The sequence below is a fragment of the Chiloscyllium plagiosum genome, unplaced genomic scaffold (assembly GCF_037043375.1).
Source record: "Chiloscyllium plagiosum isolate Xiang-an unplaced genomic scaffold, Cpla_swu_hap1 HiC_scaffold_35, whole genome shotgun sequence".
Lineage (NCBI taxonomy): Eukaryota > Metazoa > Chordata > Chondrichthyes > Orectolobiformes > Hemiscylliidae > Chiloscyllium > Chiloscyllium plagiosum.
The window spans coordinates 32,097,592-32,116,572 of record NW_028270173.1 but is presented as its reverse complement, the minus strand read 5'-3'; the positions used below and the strand labels follow the sequence as shown (position 1 = coordinate 32,116,572).

Here is an 18,981-nt window from a genome sequence, read left to right as displayed (position 1 = left end):
TGGATTAGCCAATGGGAAAACGCAGGGTTATAGGTGGGTGGGGGTGGGGGTGGGGGTGGGGGGGTGAGCTACTCTTCAGAGGATGGTGCTGATTCGATGGGCCGAATGGCCTGCGTCCACACTGTAGGGATTCTTTGATCTAGCCCATGGAGGAGATCACCAAGGTAGAGCTGGGTAGTTGGTTGGTTTTGCACACGTGAAAACCAAATGGCATCCTATAATGTCACTGAGACGAGGGGAAAGAGGAAGGGTGCCAAAGGCAGACCCCATGGAATGATCCAGGCACCGGAGTAGGAAGGGGAAAAGAGCCACTCCAAATGGCGACATTTCGACAGACGCGCTAACATTGCACATTCCGAGTATTTCATTACATTTCCTGCTATAGGCAACCAAAAGCACGTCAGGCTTTCTTTCCGGAAAGTTCCGTGAATGTCCAATTTGAGAACATTTTTCTTACCTGCACATCGGAGCATCTTGTCCCATTCTGAAAAGAAGATCACAAGCCATTAACAGTGACCAGTGCATTTCATAAAGTCCCTATAAACATGACGGGACGAAGATCAACCAATGGGTAGGAATCTTCTACTGTGTTAGTATCTAATACCGAGGAATGTTTAAATAAAGAAAACAGGATATTTGAAGGGAAGAAGATAAACACGTGGATTTTTGTCTGGGTAACTGCACATCAATGTGTACCTGACGAAAGGACAGCCAACAGGCACTGGGGGTTGTTTCAAGTGGAGATGTAGGCTCCATGGTAAGTATTGAACTATCAATCACCCTCATTTTGGTTCATTCTTCACAAACAGACTTCAAACATTCTCTAATGTACTGGGAGTACAGTGCACTGTTTAAACTATAATCCAGGTGGAACACTCTTTTATAGAGTCATAGAGATGCACAGCACAGAAACATACCCATCGGTCCTACCCGTCGATGCAGACCAGATATCCCGGTCTAATCTAGTCCCATTTGCCAGCACCCGGTCCATATGCCTCCAAACCCTTCCTATTCATATACCCATCCAGATGCCTTTTAAATGCTGTAATTGTACCAGCCTCCATCACTTCCTCTGGCAGCTCATTCCATACACGTACCACCCTCTGGATGAAAGAGATGCCCCTTAGGTCTCTCTTATATCGTTCCCCTCTCACCTAAAACCTATGCCCTCTAGTTCTGGGCTCCCCCACCTCAGGGAAAAGGTGTTGTCTATTTATCCTATCATAGAGTCATAGTCATAGAGATGTACAGCATGGAAACGGACCATTCGGTCCAACCCGTCCATGCCGACCAGATATTCCAAACCAATCTAGTCCCACCTGCCAGCACCCGGCCCATATCCCTCCAAACTCTTCCTATTCATATACCCATCCAAATGTCTCTTAAAAGCTGCAATTGTACCAGCCTCCACCACATCCTCTGGCAGCTCATTCCATACACGTACCACCCTCTGCGTGAAAGAGTTGCCCTTTAGGTCTCTTTTATATCTTTCCCCTCTCACCCTAAACCTATGCCCTCTAGTTCTGGACTCCCTGATCCCAGGGAAAATTCTTTGCCTATTTACTCTATCCATGCCCCTCATGATTTTATAAACCTCTATATGGTCACCACTCCAGTGCTCCAGACTGTTCAGCCGCTCCCTATAGCTCAGAATCTCCAACCCTGGCAACATTCTTGTAAATCTTTTCTGCACCCCTTTAAGTTTCACCACACCTTTCTGATAACAGGGAGACCAGAATTGTTAACACAAACACAGAGCAGAGAAACCCACCCTTATGAACCACTCTTACAAAAGATTATAGAGCTCACAGTCCTGTATCAGTGTGAATATTTAGAAGCAGATTACATTATAACAAAGGCACGAAGGTAACACTTCAATGTGATTGTTCCAATCCATCACCTCCTCCTCGCTCACTCTGTTTTGGCCTGAAGACTATGAATTAATTAACTGCTTCTTGCCATTGATCAGTGAAGTCACCAGGCCACAGGGCTGCTCTCACCCTGATGAAATAAACCCAGTCCAACACCAGAACCTCCACATCATTAGAGAGCACGAGGGACAGAGAGAGAGAGCACGCGAGAGCCAGGGGGAAAGAGAGAGAGTGCGAGTGAGGGAGAGAGAAAGAAAGAGAGAAAGAGAGGGGGCGCGAGAGAGAGGGGGCGCGAGAGAGAGGGGGCGCGAGAGAGAGGGGGCGCGAGAGAGAGGGGGCGCGAGAGAGAGGGGGCGCGAGAGAGAGGGGGCGCGAGAGAGAGGGGGGGCGAGAGAGAGGGGGGGCGAGAGAGAGGGGGGGCGAGAGAGAGGGGGGGCGAGAGAGAGGGGGGGCGAGAGAGAGGGGGGGCGAGAGAGAGGGGGGGCGAGAGAGAGGGGGGGCGAGGACGGCGAGGGCGAGGACGGCGAGGGCGAGGACGGCGAGGGCGAGGACGGCGAGGGCGAGGACGGCGAGGGCGAGGACGGCGAGGGCGAGGACGGCGAGGGCGAGGACGGCGAGGGCGAGGACGGCGAGGGCGAGGACGGCGAGGGCGAGGACGGCGAGGGCGAGGACGGCGAGGGCGAGGACGGCGAGGGCGAGGACGGCGAGGGCGAGGACGGCGAGGGCGAGGACGGCGAGGGCGAGGACGGCGAGGGCGAGGACGGCGAGGGCGAGGACGGCGAGGGCGAGGACGGCGAGGGCGAGGACGGCGAGGGCGAGGACGGCGAGGGCGAGGACGGCGAGGGCGAGGACGGCGAGGGCGAGGACGGCGAGGGCAAGGACGGCGAGGGCAAGGACGGCGAGGGCGAGGACGGCGAGGGCGAGGACGGCGAGGGCAAGGACGGCGAGGGCAAGGACGGCGAGGGCAAGGACGGCGAGGGCAAGGACGGCGAGGGCAAGGACGGCGAGGGCAAGGACGGCGAGGGCAAGGACGGCGAGGGCAAGGACGGCGAGGGCAAGGACGGCGAGGGCAAGGACGGCGAGGGCAAGGACGGCGAGGGCGGGAGGGCGAGGGCGGGAGGGCGAGGGCGGGAGGGCGAGGGCGGGAGGGCGAGGGCGGGAGGGCGAGGGCGAGGGCGGGAGGGCCTGAGGGCGAGGGCGGGAGGGCCTGAGGGCGAGCGACAGGGCGAAGGAGAGCGCGAGAGAGAGAGCGCATGCGCGCGAGCGAGAGAGAGAGAGAGCGATCGAGAGGGCGAGAGAAAGCGCGAGTGAGAGCCAGAGAGAGCGCGAGAACAGGAGAGAGCGAGACAACTGCTGGTTTTAAATCAGAGGGTCACCATACCTCAGGCAACAGGGAGAGACTGAGAAGGAGAGATCTTCATGATAACTTCAGCTGGTGTGGGGATTGAACCCACAGTGTTGGCATAACCAATCATCCAGGTGACTGAGCCAACTGACCCACTCATTTGTAAGTATTTAAGGATCAATAGTTTTCTATAAGCTGCACATAAATTTAAAGTTACAAGGAGCTGGAAAAACTAGAGGGCACAGGTTTAGGGTGCGAGGGGAAAGGTAAAAAAAAGGGACCTACGGGGCAACTATTTCACACAGAGGGTGGTACGTGTATGGAACGAGCTGCCAGAGGAAGTGGTGGAGGCTGGTACAATTACAACATTTAAGAGGCATCTGGATGGGCATATGAATAGGAAGGGTTTGGAGGGATATGGGCCGGGTGCTGGCAGGTGGGACTGGATTGGGTTGGGATATCTGGTCGGCATGGACAGGTTGGACCGAAGGGTCTGTTTCCATGCTGTATGGCTCTTTAACTTGAATCCCATAATGTTACATAGGCAAATATCACTACAATAAAAAATGTAAACTCGTTTTACAGTAAAGATAAACAATTAAAATACAAGTGGATGAACTTCATACCTATAAGATGGAGAAGTTTCTCGCATTCTGAAAAGAGAGAACATGCTTGAGATATAATTCCATGCTTTAAAATGACAAGTCCATCTATTTGGAACCATTCATTATCTCAAAGTGGTTTCATTTGCCAAGAGTATTTCTGAAGGGTGGGTGGACACCTCTCTGTCAAGACTAAGTGGAGATCCTGAACCATGCCATTCCCCCACCCACTCAAAACACAATCATAGAATGCAGAGAGGCGCCATTCGGCCCATTGACTCTGCACAGACGCTTCAAAGAGCCTCGACCCCATCCCCCACCCCCCACCCTATCCCTGTAACCCTGCATAACCCATGGCAAATGCATCTAGTCTGAACATCCCTGGACACTATGGGGCAATTTAGCATGGCCAATCCGCCAAAACTGCACATCCCTGGATTGTGGGAGGAAGCCAGAGCACCCAGAGGAAACCCACGCAGACACGGGGAGAATGTACCAACTCCACACAGACAGGCAGTCGCCCGAGGCTGGGAATTGAACCCAGATCGTGGTGAGGCAGCAGTGCTAACCACTGAGCCACCGTGCTGACCACAGGCTGACAGGTACAGATGTTGGAAATGTTTAAAACTTAATAACACTACTGATTCTTTTAATAAAGAGTCTTACCTAATTTAGCAGCCTGCTTTTCATTTTCTGAAAGTAAAATAAATTAACATTACTCTGATTCCAGGACGGTTGGTGCAGCATTAAAACTAGACACTTCTACTTTAATGGACAATAGATTTATTCCCAGAATGCAACATTTCATTGACCAACCCAGTGTCCTTGCAGTCTCTCTCTGAGTACTCTGAGATGTTACTAAACAGTCGACTGTCTTAATAAAACAATTAACATATCATTAACAATTAACTCAAAGGAGCATAGTTTAATCAATTTAATACTTCTACGAAGTCCAAATATAAAAAAAGCATTCTTTGTTCATTGTGGGTTTTCTACTACCACTCAGTATTGGATAAAGCACAGCCTGTGATATATTTGGCTCCTCCGTATTCCCATTCATACAGGCTTAGGTTACATGTCTGGTAATATATAAAAATGTACACAATATATAATATAATATACATGTGTCTAAGTCCACATTGTGCATCAAAATTAATTCTGACTCCAACAACATTCACACTTCCCATCAGGGTCACTTTACATTCAAATGAGCAGGATAGAATAGGATTAGGGTTAACTATAACTCTATCACAGGATACCATCTCTGGTTACCTTCTCCGAAGCCAAAGATATCAAAAATAAACGTGTTACAGCATTATGATCCCAGCCAAATCAGACCTCAGAGTGAAACTTGGCTTGATGGATTACCAGCTTGATTTTTGCAGTTTGGCTACTGTTTTGGTTAATTATTGAAAATGTTCTCACACAGCTTCCTTTGTTCCCTTAACAAAACAACAGAAGTTAAATACCCAAAAAGGGTTTAAAAAAAAAAAAGGAAAACAATTTAGAAAAGGTCTTGAGAAAAATGGCAAACTGAAGAAGTGAACTGTTTTCCCAGCAATATCTTTACAGCCACTCAATCCCAATGAAATTTTGTATGGAATCTTAACTTTTAAAACTTTTTAACAGAAGAGAGTGCAAGTATTTCCTTTCAGTGACTTTCCATGCATTTTCCAGATCTGGCTCTCTCCATTACTGTTTCTCCCAGAGACAAAAAAATTGACAAACTAATTCACTCTTTCCATTCAATAGTAAAACATATAGAGGGCCTTTTCAAGTCCTTTTCCCTTAGGCTGCTTTATAAGCAAAAGGCTTCACAAACTAACTGCCTCCTTGCTGGTTTGAAAGTGTTCTCCTGAACTGAAATCTGGTTCTGACCTCTGGCCATTTCTCTTTCTACAGTCGTAGGAGTTCCACTGTGTAATCACCCAACAATTAACGGTCCAGGTACCTGATTGGGCCACTTCACACCAACTGCATGTCTTCTTGGAAAGAATGCTTGACCTCACTGTTCAAAAATGACTTTCTAACCTCTTCTAAAAAGAATCCCTTCCGCAGAACTCTCAACAAAAATCCATTTTCTTCTCCATCTGCTGACAATGTACAAACTGTTTTGTTGCAACAGCCTCTTCTACTGCCTGGTTGTGACCAGGAAGAGTAGTGACAGAATCATCCTTCCTGATGAAGCGTTTTTGACCGAAACATCGATTTTCCTGCTCCTCGGATACTGCCTGACCTGCTGTGCTTTTCCAGCGCCACTCTAATCTTGACTCAAACCTCCAGCATCTGCAGTACCCACCTTCGCCTACAGAATCATCCGATTTAACTAATTCCCAGTCTACATTCCACAAGAAACCAATAAAGTGATATTAAGGTGGTTTTGACAGGTCTGGATGCACGCTGTGAAACATGCAAAAGGAAAAAAAGTGGAGACCTAGTATAGAGAGAAGGAGAATTAGTCAGGACAGAAGACAACTCAATCAGAAGTGGGAATGTGGAGGGAAAGTTTAAAATTAACCTTGCCATCAAGATCAGGTGCAAAATTGGATGCACATCTTGCAGACGTTTAACTCAAAGTCAATTGAGAATTACTTGGGCAGGTTTTAGGAGCAGTGCTCCCCCCCCTCTCTTCACCCAGTCATGAGTAATTCCTGGTAAGTGGGTAGACCAAGTGACCCAAATTCTATTTCTCTTTGCCTATATGATGAGAACACCACAGTAGTATACATCATGCATGACCTTACCTATCTGCTTTAACAGCTCACTTTTTTCTGTTTGGAAAGAAATGATGACAATGATTAGACACCTCATTATGAAAGTCTGCCATTTATTTCTAAGCATGAGTCCAGGCAATGCTAAGTTAGTGTTCGTGATATAGCATTACAAAGGAGGCAGGGCCTACCTTTCTCTGCACTTGCACATGCTTGATCTGTGAGCAAAGGAAAAACAAACACATGTTGAGGACATTGTTTTTGCTACAAATGATAGGAGCTGACTTGACGTAACTAAATGCAGGCACCAGAAATTTTGTTACTTTTAAAAAGTTTCATACATTTCGTCGAGCAGTCATAGTGAGGGATGGAAACACCCAAGGGACAACTCATAGCATGTGAACTGCAGCGGTTCAAGATGGCAACTCACCACCATTTTCTCAAGAGTTCTTAACACTGGCAAAGACATTTCAACATGTTCTGCACATAAACTTTGCCCTTATATCCTCACTGCGCACTGATGACATCCATACCTCACGAGTGAATGATTCAAAAAAATTTTTTCTACTTTTAGTAAGAGAGAGTATCAGAACGGACAACTCGCTGAAAGATGCATTCGGTGGCGGGACTTGAACCTGCGTTACCAGAACATTACTGCAGGCATCACGCCACACATTATAGAGGTACTGTGGTTGACGGGAGGTGTGAAAGAGAAAGTAATGTCCAGCAGCTCTGGAATGCCCTTCAGACGTTCCCAGGACAAGAGGACTGTGCCAAATTGTCACAATCTACTAATTAAGCAGTGAGCATGTCACGATGCTCTGCACAGCAGCCTACAAAGTGCTGGTGCTTCCAAGGCAAGATGCTTTGTGGAGGGGGACAGAGAGAGCTCAGAGTTTCACCCACTTTTCTTCCTAATGTCCCTCTCCTTGTGCTGCCTTTAGGTCACTTGAAAGAAAGAGCAAATCTATGCAAAACACAGCCCAGCATATCGCAACTCACGAAGAAATGGCCAATTCTACACATGCCCCATTCACTCATCAAAACATTAGCTGACATTCACAATATCAGAAGCAGGGTAGAGAAGGAGCAAAAATATGTTTAGATCCTTCTGTGTTTATTGCAAATGATATCTGAGCAGATAAAGGATGATAGGGCACCAAAACTATTGGGAGTGCTGGGAGGCTAAAGGGTGACCTTATCCAGGTTTACAAAATCATGAGAGGCATGGATAGGGTAAACAGACAAGGCCTTTTCCCTGGGGTGGGGGGAGTCCAGAACTAGAGGGCATAGGTTTAGGGTGAAAGGGGAAAGTTATAAAAGGGACCTAAGGGGCAACCTTTTCACACAAAGGGTGGTACGTGTATGGAATGAGCTGCCAGAGGAAGTGGTGAGGGCTGGTACAATTACAGCATTTAAAAGGCTGGATGGGTATATGGATAGAAAGGGTTGACAGGGTTATGGGCCAAGTGCTGGCAAATGGCACTAGATTAGGTTCGGACATCTGGTCGGCATGGACTAGTCCGTCCAAAGGGTCTGTTTCCGTGCTGTACATCCCTACGACGCTATTCCAATGAGAAAAGCTCAAGGTGATATTACTCAGCTTGACGTTATCAGACATTGTGTAGTACACCAATAATATTAAACTGCAGTACAGATTGTTAAACAAGAAGCCATACATGTAACAGTAATACGCTGCAATGAAAATATATTTCATACAGCTGAGATTAATTGTTTCAGCGTGTGTACTTCAGTGCTCAGTGAGGATATAAGGGCAAAGTTTATGTGCAGAACATGTTGAAATGTCTTTGCCTATACAAGAATATACACTACATTGATCATCAAGTTCAGCTTAAACAATCCTTTGCACTAAATGTTTGATGAAACTATTTTCTCATTCATTTTTGTGTTTAAAGTATTAATTAATGACAGACTTAATCAATGCTCTCGTTTACTCTGAAATCAGTGTGAACTCTCCAGCCATCATTTCCTTTCATTCTTTCACATGACTGGGGTGTCGCTGGTAGGGCTGCCAATTATTGTCAATCTCTAATTGCCCTTGAGGTGGCGATAACGAGCCGCTACCTTGAACCACTTGGTGGTTCTCAGTGGACGAGGGATCGCCAGAATTCCAACTACAGTTCCAAGTTTCAATGAGCTAAAATAACTAGCAACATCACTGCTGTTTTCATTTATTTTGAGTCAAACCAGCTGAGTTCCACGCAGGTTCCTGCCATCTCTTTAGAATGGTGTGTAAGGAAGGCAGTAATGACAGAGCTTTCTTCCATGCTCTAGCACCATACAGAACAGCATTCTTTAAGATGCTGACTGGAAAATAATCCAAAGATAAGTCTTACACAACTGTTTTGTGCACAGCTAGTTCTTTTATAACGCGATGGTCGAGTTACTGCGCAAGCCCGCTTTACAGAAAAATTGCGCTTTCGAAACAAGTATTGGCGATGTAATCGCATTATAGCCAACGCGCGTTTTAAAAGTGTGCGCTTTAAAAACAATGTCCCTAATTCGGCAATCGCATTAAAGCAAATTCGCGTTATTGGAACGCGTGTTATCGCAGAACGCCCTGTACTTTGGTTAGTAGTCACTTACTGAGCTTTGCATTCAATGCTTCATACTCTGAAATGAAAAAAACATAAAAGGTTTAATTCATTAACATCTTTGTTCAGTAAACCCTTACAACACGAACTTCTGCAGCATCACCAGCTAGTGCTGCAGTATTGAAAAAGGCACATTGTAAAAAGGCCAGGTTTTGCTACTGACCATCAATAAAAAATTTTCATTTTCAAATATGGAATATATTACAACATTTAAGTATTGGACTTACCATTGATGGCAGGTCTCATCATTAGAGCTGAAAAATAAGACGCATATAGTTTAGTTGGGTAGTAATCACATAAGCAGTAACACATTGGATATTAAGTCACTGCTGCAGATAGATTTATGAACGAGCGCTTTCATTGAATCGAGGGGTTGGCATCATGAGTCACTCGTCACAGCAGAGACCAGGACAACTCAGTCACAATGTCACCCACAAAAATAAATCTTAAGGTATCTCGGGAATGTGACTTGAAAGAAGTTCTGGGATTCATATATTAGTGAAGCCTGCATCCAATCCTAAAAGATGAAAAACTTAACAGCAATCTAGGTTTGTTCAATATATTGTTATCAGTTGCATGACACTGTGATCCTGTGCTTTAAATTCTGTGTCTTATGATCCTGCCCACTAACCACGTGAGGAAGGAGCGGTGCTCCGAAAGCCAGTGTACTTCCAAATAAATCTGTTGGATTGTAACCTGTTGTTGTGTGATTTTTAACTTTGTCCACCCCAGTCCAACACCGGCACCTCCTCATCATGACCCACAATATTTTAAGAATGTTCAAGAACATCTTGTGACCGTGCTGTAAGGTATATTTTGTCCTTTTTTCTTTGAAAAGAGTTTTTAAAGCAGAGGAGCCGAGCTGGCTAGTGAAGGCCTGTAAACAGCCTGGGAAATCTTTGTTTTTTTTAAAAAAGAAGTTAGAATGGTTGTGGCCAGCTCTCTCAGAACCAGGAATTCTAGTTTTAAGCTTTGAGATTCTCAGCATCAGTTGCTGTTGGGAGTCTCAACAGGTTGGAAGCTGCAGTCAATGTCTCCCTGTTGCTACTCTGAGCTCTCAATTGATATTTTGCCTTCTGGGTTGCTGGGGTTACCGGTTGAGACAAATCTAGGACAGCACAGTTGCTCAGGGTCCCGTGTTCGATTCCAGCCTCGGGCGACTGTCTGTGTGGAGTTTGCATGTTCTCCCAGTGTCTGCGTGGGTTTCCTCCGGGTGCTCCGGTCTCCTCCCACAGTCCAAAGATGTGCAGGATAGGGTGGATTGGCCATGCCAAATTGCCCCATAGTGTTAGGTCAATTCGCCAGAGGGAAATGGGTCTGGGTGGTTTACTCTTTGGAGGGTCGGTGTGGACTGGTTGGGCCGAAGGGCCTGTTTCCACACTGCAGGGAATCTAATCTAAACTAAATTTTCTGAATTTTGCCAGAGGGGTGTGTTTATGGGATGTTACTATATTGGAACAGTTAATTAGTAACAGTTATTATATCTATTTTCTATTAAGTTTTCCAATAGAGTTAATACATAGAATCCCTACAGTGTGGAAACAGGCCTTTTGGCCCAACAAGTCCACACCAACCCTCTGAAGAGTAACCCACCCAGACCCATGACTCTACATTTACCCTGACTAACACATCCCTGAATACTATAGACAATTTAGCACGGCCAATTCATCCTAACCTGCTCATCCTCAGATTGTGGGAGGAGACCGGAGCACCCAGAGGGAACCCACACAGACACGGGGAGAATGTGCAAACTCCACACAGACAGTCGCCTGAGGCTGGAATTGAACCTGGGACCCTGGCGCCGTGAGGCAGCAGTGCTAACCACTGAGCTATTTATTATAACTATTGTATTTGAACAAATTGTGTTTTGCTTTTCGTTATTTTGCTTTATTGACCAGACAAACCGCAACTGGAAGAGATACTTCACATTCACCTTTTAAAAAAAATAAGGAAAATTTAGGACTTAGGCTACTTTCTTAAAATATTCTGACAGGCTCTGCTCTGGTTTGGTCCATAACTCGCCAATAAAGGCTGTTATCAGTTGTTAATGTGATACAAGTGGATTTTGAAAGGGGAGGTCAGAGGCAGGGTGTGTTCAACACCAACAATAAAAGCTCTCGTTACTGGGCCCTATTACACTGACCCCTGCTGGAAAGTGGCAGCAGTACAGCCAGCGAGAAAAGGGCTGGGTATCTTTCTTTGCTGATTCGGTCACTGAAAAACGCAATGTCAGAGCACAGCGCGAGTTCCCTTTCTCCTCCCACCCTTTAGCTGTTTCGCAAAAACAAAAGCGATGTCTTTCGGTTTGAATAAAAGCAAATTACTGCGGATGCTGGAATCTGAAACCAAAAGGGAAAATGCTGGAAAATCTCAGCAGGTCTGGCAGCATCTGTAAGGAGAGGCTGAGCATGCTTTTCACAACAAAGGACTCAGCTTTGTACCCTTACGTCCCCACCTCAATGAATTCCGGGCTCGACATGATGCTGAGCTCTTCTTCCGTCGCCTTCGTGCTCACTTCTTTGGGCAAGAGTCCTCCCCCCCGCTCCACAGATCCTTTCACATCCCTCCATCATTCCACCTCTAATTGGACACCCCCGCCAGGACAATTTCCTGCCCTCAATCTTTTCATTGTCAATTGCCTACGGGACATTGGCCGCCTTAATTTCCCTGCCCCTCTTACCCATTCCAACCTCTCTCCATCCAAATTTTCTACCCTTCGCTCCCTTAGGTCCAACCCCAACCTTGTCATCAAACCTGCTGACAAAGGGGATGCTGTTGTCATCTGGCATACTGACCTCTACCTCGCAGAGGCTGAGCGCCAACTCTCAGATTCCTCCTCCTACCTCCCCATGGAGCATGACCACACCACTGAGCATCAAGCCATTGTCTCCAACGCGGTGACTGACCTCATTTCCTCCGGATGCCTTCCCCCCACAACTTCCAACCTCAGTCTCCCAACCCCAGACAGCCCGTTTCTACCTACTTCCCAAAATCCACAAGGAGGACTGTCCCGACAAACCCATTGTGTCAGCATGCTCCTGCCCCACTGAACTTATTTCCTCCTACCTTGACTCCATCTTTACTCCTCTGGTTCACTCCCTCCCCACCTACATCCGGGATTCCTCTGATGCCCTGCAACACACTGACAGCTTTCAATTCGCAGGCCCAAACCACCTTCTATTCACCATGGATGAGCACTCTCTTTACACCTCCATCTCACACCAAGACGGCTTGAAAGGTCTTCGCTTCTTTCTCGAAAAGAGGCCCGAACAATCTCCATCCACCACCACTCTCCTCCGCCTGACTGAACTTCTTCTCTCTCTCAACAACTTCTCCTTCAACTCATTCCATTTTCTCCAAATCAAAGGTGTAGCAATGGGTACCCGCATGGGTCTGAGCTATGCCTGCCTTTCCATGGGGTATGTGGAACATTTCTTGTTCCAGGCCTACCAGGGTCCTCTCCCACAACTGCTATATCGGTACATTGATGACTATTTTGGTGCGGCTTCATGCTCTCGTCCTGACCTGGAAAAATGCATAACCTTCGCTTCCAGTTTCCATCCCTCCATCACCTTCACCTTGTCCATCTCCGACACTCGCCTTCCTTTCCTTGACCTTTCTGTCTCCATTTCCAGCAATAGCCCTCTGACTCCCACAGCTATCTGGACTACAGCTCTTCTCACCCTATGTCCTGTAAGGACTCTATCCCTTTCTCTCAGCTCCTTCGCCTCCTCCGTATTTGTTCCAATGAGGCCACTTTCCAAAGTGGTGCTCTTAATATGTGCTCCTTCTTCTCCAACCGTGGCTTCCCACCTACAGTTGTTGACAGGGCACTCGACAGTGTGCGGTCCATCTCCCGCGCCACGACCCTCACCCCCTCCCTTCCCTCCCAGAACAAGGATAGGGTCCCTCTTGTTCTCTCCTTTCACCCCACCAGCCTTCACATGCGAAGAGTAATCCTCCGCCATTTTCGCCAACTCCGACACGACGCCACCACTAAACACATCTTCTCTTCCCGCACCCGTCTGCATTCCGCAGAGATCGTTCCCTCCAGGACAACCTAGTCCACTCCTCCATCACACCTAACACCTCTCCCATCACACACGGCACCTTCCCATGCAATCGCAGAAGGTGCAACAGCTGCCCCTTTCCCTCTTCCATGCTCACCATCCAAGGCCCCAGACACTCATTTCAGAGTAAGCAGCGTTTCACTTGTACCTCTTTCAATTTGGTCGATCGCATTCGTTGCTCCCAACGTGGTCTCCTCTATATCGGAGAGACAAAACGCCGACCGGGTGATCGCTTTGCTGAGCACCTTCGGTCTGTACGCAATCAGGTCCCGGACCTTTCCGTGGCTTGCCACTTCAACACCCAATCCTGCTCCCATGCCCACATGTCTGTCCTGGGCCTGCTGCAATGTTCCAGTGAAGCTCAACTCGAACTGGAGGAACAGCATCTCATCTTCCGACTAGGCACGTTACAGCCTGCCGGTCTCAACATTGAATTCAACAGCTTCAGATGATTATTCCATCTCGACCCCTCAGTTTTCATTCTGCTCTGTAATTTTATTTCATTTATTTATCTTTTTCAAATTTTTCTTTCACTGTTCCGTACCTCTTATTTCTTGATTGTCTCTCTTTCTCTTGCTCCCCACTCTCTCATCACCTTTTTCCTCTCCTCTTCTCCCTTTGCTACCCTTCTCCCCTGTTTTCCATTTTGCCTCTGCTTCACCCATCCCCCACATATTTTGTCACATAGCAATGGCTTCAGCCTTGGTCATTCACAGCTCCTAATCTCCCTATAATCTCTCTATGCACTGTCATTATCATCTCTTCATTGCTATCTTTGCTTCTGAAGCCATGACTCACTTCTCTCAGCCTCGTATAAATACCTTCCTATTTCTCCCTCTTTTTTTTTAGCTTTGACAAAGGGTCAGTTAGACTCGAAGCGTCAGCTCTTTCCTCTCCTTGCTGCCAGACCTGCTGAGATTTTCCAGCATTTTCCCTTTCGGTTTGAAGTTCTGCCCCACAAAGAGTAACTATCCCTTACTTCTTATTTGCTGGCGTTGTCTCCGATATTTATGATAGAAGTAAAGAAGAGGAAGAAACACTGCCAGGAGGATAATGAAGATCACCCAGAAAGCCACAAGCCAGCCGGAGACCGTGGGGAAGACTTCATCTGCAAGACAGATTTCAGAGGTCACACCTTTATTTACGAAACTGTAGGCAATAGACTTTCAGGGAATTAAAAAAAAACCACTATGAAATATTCACACATCTTTCTTCCTGTCAAACCGTAACTGGCGTAGATTAGATTACTTACAGTGTGGAAACAGGCCCTTCGGCCCAACAAGTCCACACCGACCCGCCGAAGCACAACCATTCCCCTACACTTACCCCTGAACCTAACTCTACGGGCAATTTAGCATGGCCAATTCACCTAACCTGCACATCTTTGGACTGTGGGAGGAAACCGGAGGAAACCCATGCAGACACGGGGAGAATGTGCAAACTCCACACAGACAGTCGCCTGAGGTGGGAATTGAACCCGGGTCTCTAACGCTGTGAGGCAGCAGTGCTAACCACAGTGCCACCGTGCCGCCAAGGGGTGCGGAAAACCAAAATACGTTTTGCAATTCGCTTTAGAATAAGTGGACTTGTGCATAAGGAACAACTTTTTTAAAAAAAATGCTTTTATGGATAGAGCTGGCAAGGCTAGAATTTGTTGCCCACCCCTAATTGCCCTTAAACAGAATGGGTTGCTCGACCATTTCAGAGGGTGGTCACTGCCATCATTGCTTAGCCTGATGCAGACCATTTATAGATGCCAGATATCCTCCCTCTCCCCCCCCCCCCCCAACCACCCAGGGTATTAGTGAACGTGATGGGGCTCTCATAGCAATCAATGACAGCTTTAGGGTCACCCAGACCGAGGCTACAGTTCTTAATTCTCGAATTAGTCATTGAACTTAAATTCCACTTGTTGCCATAGTCCCCACTGCAGGAGCTCTAGATCACTAGACCAATGACATTACCATTATGCCAGACCCCTCGTTCTCTCTCTCAGAAATAATTTCATTAGTTTAAAGAAACCAATACCAACCATATTTATGATTACAGACAACCTGTGACCTGATGGAGAAATGTTCCTCACCACACAATGACGAGGATTGCACAAAATCTCGTTTATCGCATGCCAGAACAAATATCCTCCACACTGCTAAATAAATTCTCCTGAGCTACTGCACCAATAGAGTAAACATCTCTGCTCAGTTGCTACTAAAAATATCTGGCCGTCATCTAATGGGCTGCAAGGAAGGATCATTTCCGATTGAATTCCAAAGCCGAAGGAAATTTGAGCAAATGGTAGTCGGTATTTGGACTCCAAAGATAGGAGTGCAGTGTTCAAGTCATGGAAATGTGTTGCTGGAAAAGCGCAGCAGGTCAGGCAGCATCTGGGGAACAGGAGAATCGACGTTTCGGGCATTAACCCTTCTTCAGGAATGAGGAAAGTTGGTCCAGCAGGCTAAGATAGGGAGGAGGGACTTGGGAGAGGGGCGTCGGAAATGTGATAGGTGGAAAGAGGTCAAGGTGAGGGTGATAGGTCAGACTGGGGTGGGGGCGGAGAGGTCGGGAAGAAGATTGCAGGTTAGGAAGGCGGTGCTGAATTTGATGGATTTGACTGAGACAGGCTGGGGGGGGGGGGGGGGGGGGGGGGGGAAATGAGGAAACTGGTGAAATCCGAGTTCATCCCCATTTCCCCTCCCCCCAGCCTGTCTCAGTCAAATCCATCAAATTCAGCACCGCCTTCCTAACCTGCAATCTTCTTCCCGACCTCTCCGCCCCCACCCCAGTCTGACCTATCACCCTCACCTTGACCTCTTTCCACCTATCACATTTCCGACGCCCCTCTCCCAAGTCCCTCCTCCCTATCTTTTATCTTAGCCTGCTGGACCAACTTTCCTCATTCCTGAAGAAGGGCTAATGCCCGAAACGTCGATTCTCCTGTTCCCTAGATGCTGCCTGACCTGCTGCGCTTTTCCAGCAACACATTTCCATCTCTGATCTCCAGCATCTGCAGACCTCACTTTCTCCTCAAAGTGTTCAAGTCATGACAAGGTTCTGGTACATCAGTTTCAAGTGTGCACTTAGAGTCATAGAGATGTACAGCATGGAAACAGATCCTTTAGTCCAACTCGCCCATGCTGACCAGATGTCCTAACCTAATCTAGTCCCACTTGGCCTCCAAACCCTTCCTATTCATATACCCATCCAGATCCCTCTTAAATGTTGCAATTGTACCAGCCTCCACCACTTCCTCTGGCAGCTCATTCCATACACACACCACCCTCTGCGTCAAAAAGTTGCTCCTTTGGTCTCATTTATATCTTTCCCCTCTCACCTTAAACCTCTGCCCTCTAGTTCTGGACTCCCCCACTCCAGGGGAAAGACGCTGTCCACTTACCCTCTCCGTGACCCTCATGATTTTATAAATCTCTGTAAGGTCACCCCTCAGCCTCCAACGCTCCCCGTAAAAATAGCTCCAGCCTATTCAACCTCTCCCTAAAGCTCAAACCCTCCAACCCTGGCAACATCCTTGTAAATCTTTTCTGAACCCTTTCAAGTTTCACAACATCTTTCTGATAGGAAGGAGACAGGAGTTGCACGCAATATTCCAACTGTGGCCTAACCAATGTCCTGTACAGCCGCAACGTGGCCTCCCAACTCCTGTATTCAATACTTATTTGGATTACTTCTGTGCAGAATGGCCCGAAAGACAACAGACGGTCAGAGGGAGCGGAGGGGGCGTTAAGAAATGGAAAATTACTCAACAGGATTTGTAAATGCATCAGCACCCGAGCAAAATATGGCAGGATCCCTCTGGAAAGATTAACAATCGATGGCCAACTTTTATTGCCCATCCCTAGTTGTTCTTGAGAAACTTGGTAGTGAGCTTCCTTCTTGAACCACCGCAGTCCACCTGCTGTGGGTTGGCCCCGAGGGAGGGAATTCCAGGATGATGTCCCAGGAATGGCGCTACATCTCCAAGTCAGGATGGCAAGCGACTTCAATGGGATTTTGAGAGAGGTGGAATTCCCATGTATCTGCTGTCCTTGTCCTTCAAGATGGACGTGCTGGTAGGTTGTGCAGGTTCAGCTTGCTTGAAAATCTCAAAAGCAGCTTTACTGAACAGACAAGCTGATCATTTGCAGTGACAAGAGCCACATATATACAGAACGTATCGACACGTCTTTGTCCAGCAGGATGCTGCTTGACTGGTCATGTGGTACAATCCTGGTGCCAAAGCAGCAACGCAATAACCCCACACTCCAAAATAAAATTACATGCAACAAGACTGAGAACACTTGTGCATCAGGTCGGTGCAAAACCACTCACCATTGGAATATTGATGAGCCTGCATTGCTTATCAATCCTTTCAGATCTCAGGTCAGAATACTATCTGGAGTTTTGAACTTCACTGTTGGTTGTTCTCAACTTACATGTGCAATCTCGATATCGTAAGTTGCAGAAGAAAAAGGAGGCCTTTCAGCCCATTCATTGCCGATTGGATAATCCTCAACTCCACTTCCCCGCCCCATAATCCCTGACTCCCTTATTGATTAAACAAAAATCAATCTCAATGTACTGAATGATCCAGCCCCGGGAGCCCTCTGTGGTAAAGAATTCCTCGGATACATCACCCGCTGAAGAAATTCCTTCTCATTCCGGACCTAACTGGATAACCCCTCTCTCTGTGATTGTGTTCTCCACTCCTAGACTCTCCCACTAAAAAGGAAGCCTCTCTACATCTAGCCTGTCAAAGCCCGTAGTTTCAATAAGCTGGATGTTTCAATAAGTGCTCCATGATCTTATCAGACATCTTACCCTTTTGAAAAATCCCAACACTTGCACTTCTCACGTCCACAGTTGTGAAATGGTTCATTGAATAAGAACATAAGGACTAGGAGCAGGAGTAGGCCATCTGGCCCATTGAGCCTGCTCCGCCATTTACGAAGATCATGGCCTCAGCTTCACTTACCCCGCCCTCTCACCGTAACCCTTAATCCCTTCACTGCTCAAAAAAGTATCTATCTTAGCTTTAAAAACATTTATAGAGGAAGCCTCAACTGCTTCACTGGGCAGGGAATTCCACAACCTACTGGCTGAAGAGGTTCCTTCTCAACTCGGTCCCAAATTGCTTCCCCCTAATTTTAAGGCTATGCCCCCTCCTTCAGTGGAAGCATCCTCTCTACCACTGTCTTATCAATTCCCTTCATAATTTTACATGTTTCTATAATATCCTCCTTCATTCTTCTAAATTCCAATGAATAATCCCACTCTCTCCTCACCAGCCAACCCCCTCAACTCCAAAATCGACCAGGTGAGCCTCCTCTGCACCCCCTCCAGCGCCAGTACATCCTTTCTCAAGTTAGGAAACCAAAACTGCCCGCAGCACTCCAGGTGTGGCCTCACCAGCACCCTGTACAGCTGCAACATAACCTCCCTGCTTTTAAACTCAATCCCTTTACTAATGAAGGATAAAATTCCATTTGCCTTCCTAATTACATGTTGCACTTGCAGACCAAAATATGTTGGCCATTACCTGTGAAGCATCTATTGTACCTGAACTGAACCCCATTTTCACACAAAGCTGAGCCTCCAATGTTTCCGATGGATTATCAGGATCTCCTTCAGAAAGGTCTAAAGTGCTGATCTGCACCGTCCACCATATTCTTCATTTTCACCACTTTCTTCTCCCAGATCTGAAACGGTCATATCTAAAAAGCATAGTGGTTTTGAAAAGACCTAAATTCCGCGGGACATCAGTGGCTTTCCA

At 47.1% G+C, this 18,981-nt stretch overlaps 1 protein-coding gene and 1 long non-coding RNA gene across 7 annotated transcripts in view; both read right to left on the bottom strand.

Annotated features, from left to right (window-relative positions):
* The window catches only part of LOC148140619 (uncharacterized), a 72,870-nt gene that overhangs the window by 15,277 nt on the left and 38,612 nt on the right, over nt 1–18,981 (bottom strand). The gene's annotated exons all lie outside the window — the stretch shown is intronic.
* Nucleotides 1–18,981, bottom strand: part of LOC122541332 (butyrophilin subfamily 1 member A1-like) — a 40,768-nt gene that overhangs the window by 5,879 nt on the left and 15,908 nt on the right. For 4 of the 6 annotated variants that reach the window (XM_087979471.1, XM_087979469.1, XM_087979473.1 and 1 more), the window contains 8 exons: nt 14,194–14,322; nt 9,372–9,398; nt 9,137–9,163; nt 6,721–6,747; nt 6,563–6,589; nt 4,485–4,511; nt 3,843–3,869; nt 458–484 (listed from right to left, as the gene is read on the bottom strand). In XM_087979471.1, coding sequence (XP_087835597.1) covers nt 458–484; nt 3,843–3,869; nt 4,485–4,511; nt 6,563–6,589; nt 6,721–6,747; nt 9,137–9,163; nt 9,372–9,398; nt 14,194–14,322 — 318 coding nt within the window. The remainder of the gene's footprint in view (nt 1–457; nt 485–3,842; nt 3,870–4,484; nt 4,512–6,562; nt 6,590–6,720; nt 6,748–9,136; nt 9,164–9,371; nt 9,399–14,193; nt 14,323–18,981) is intronic. The other 2 variants (XM_087979472.1, XM_087979474.1) reach the window with 1 other exon arrangement.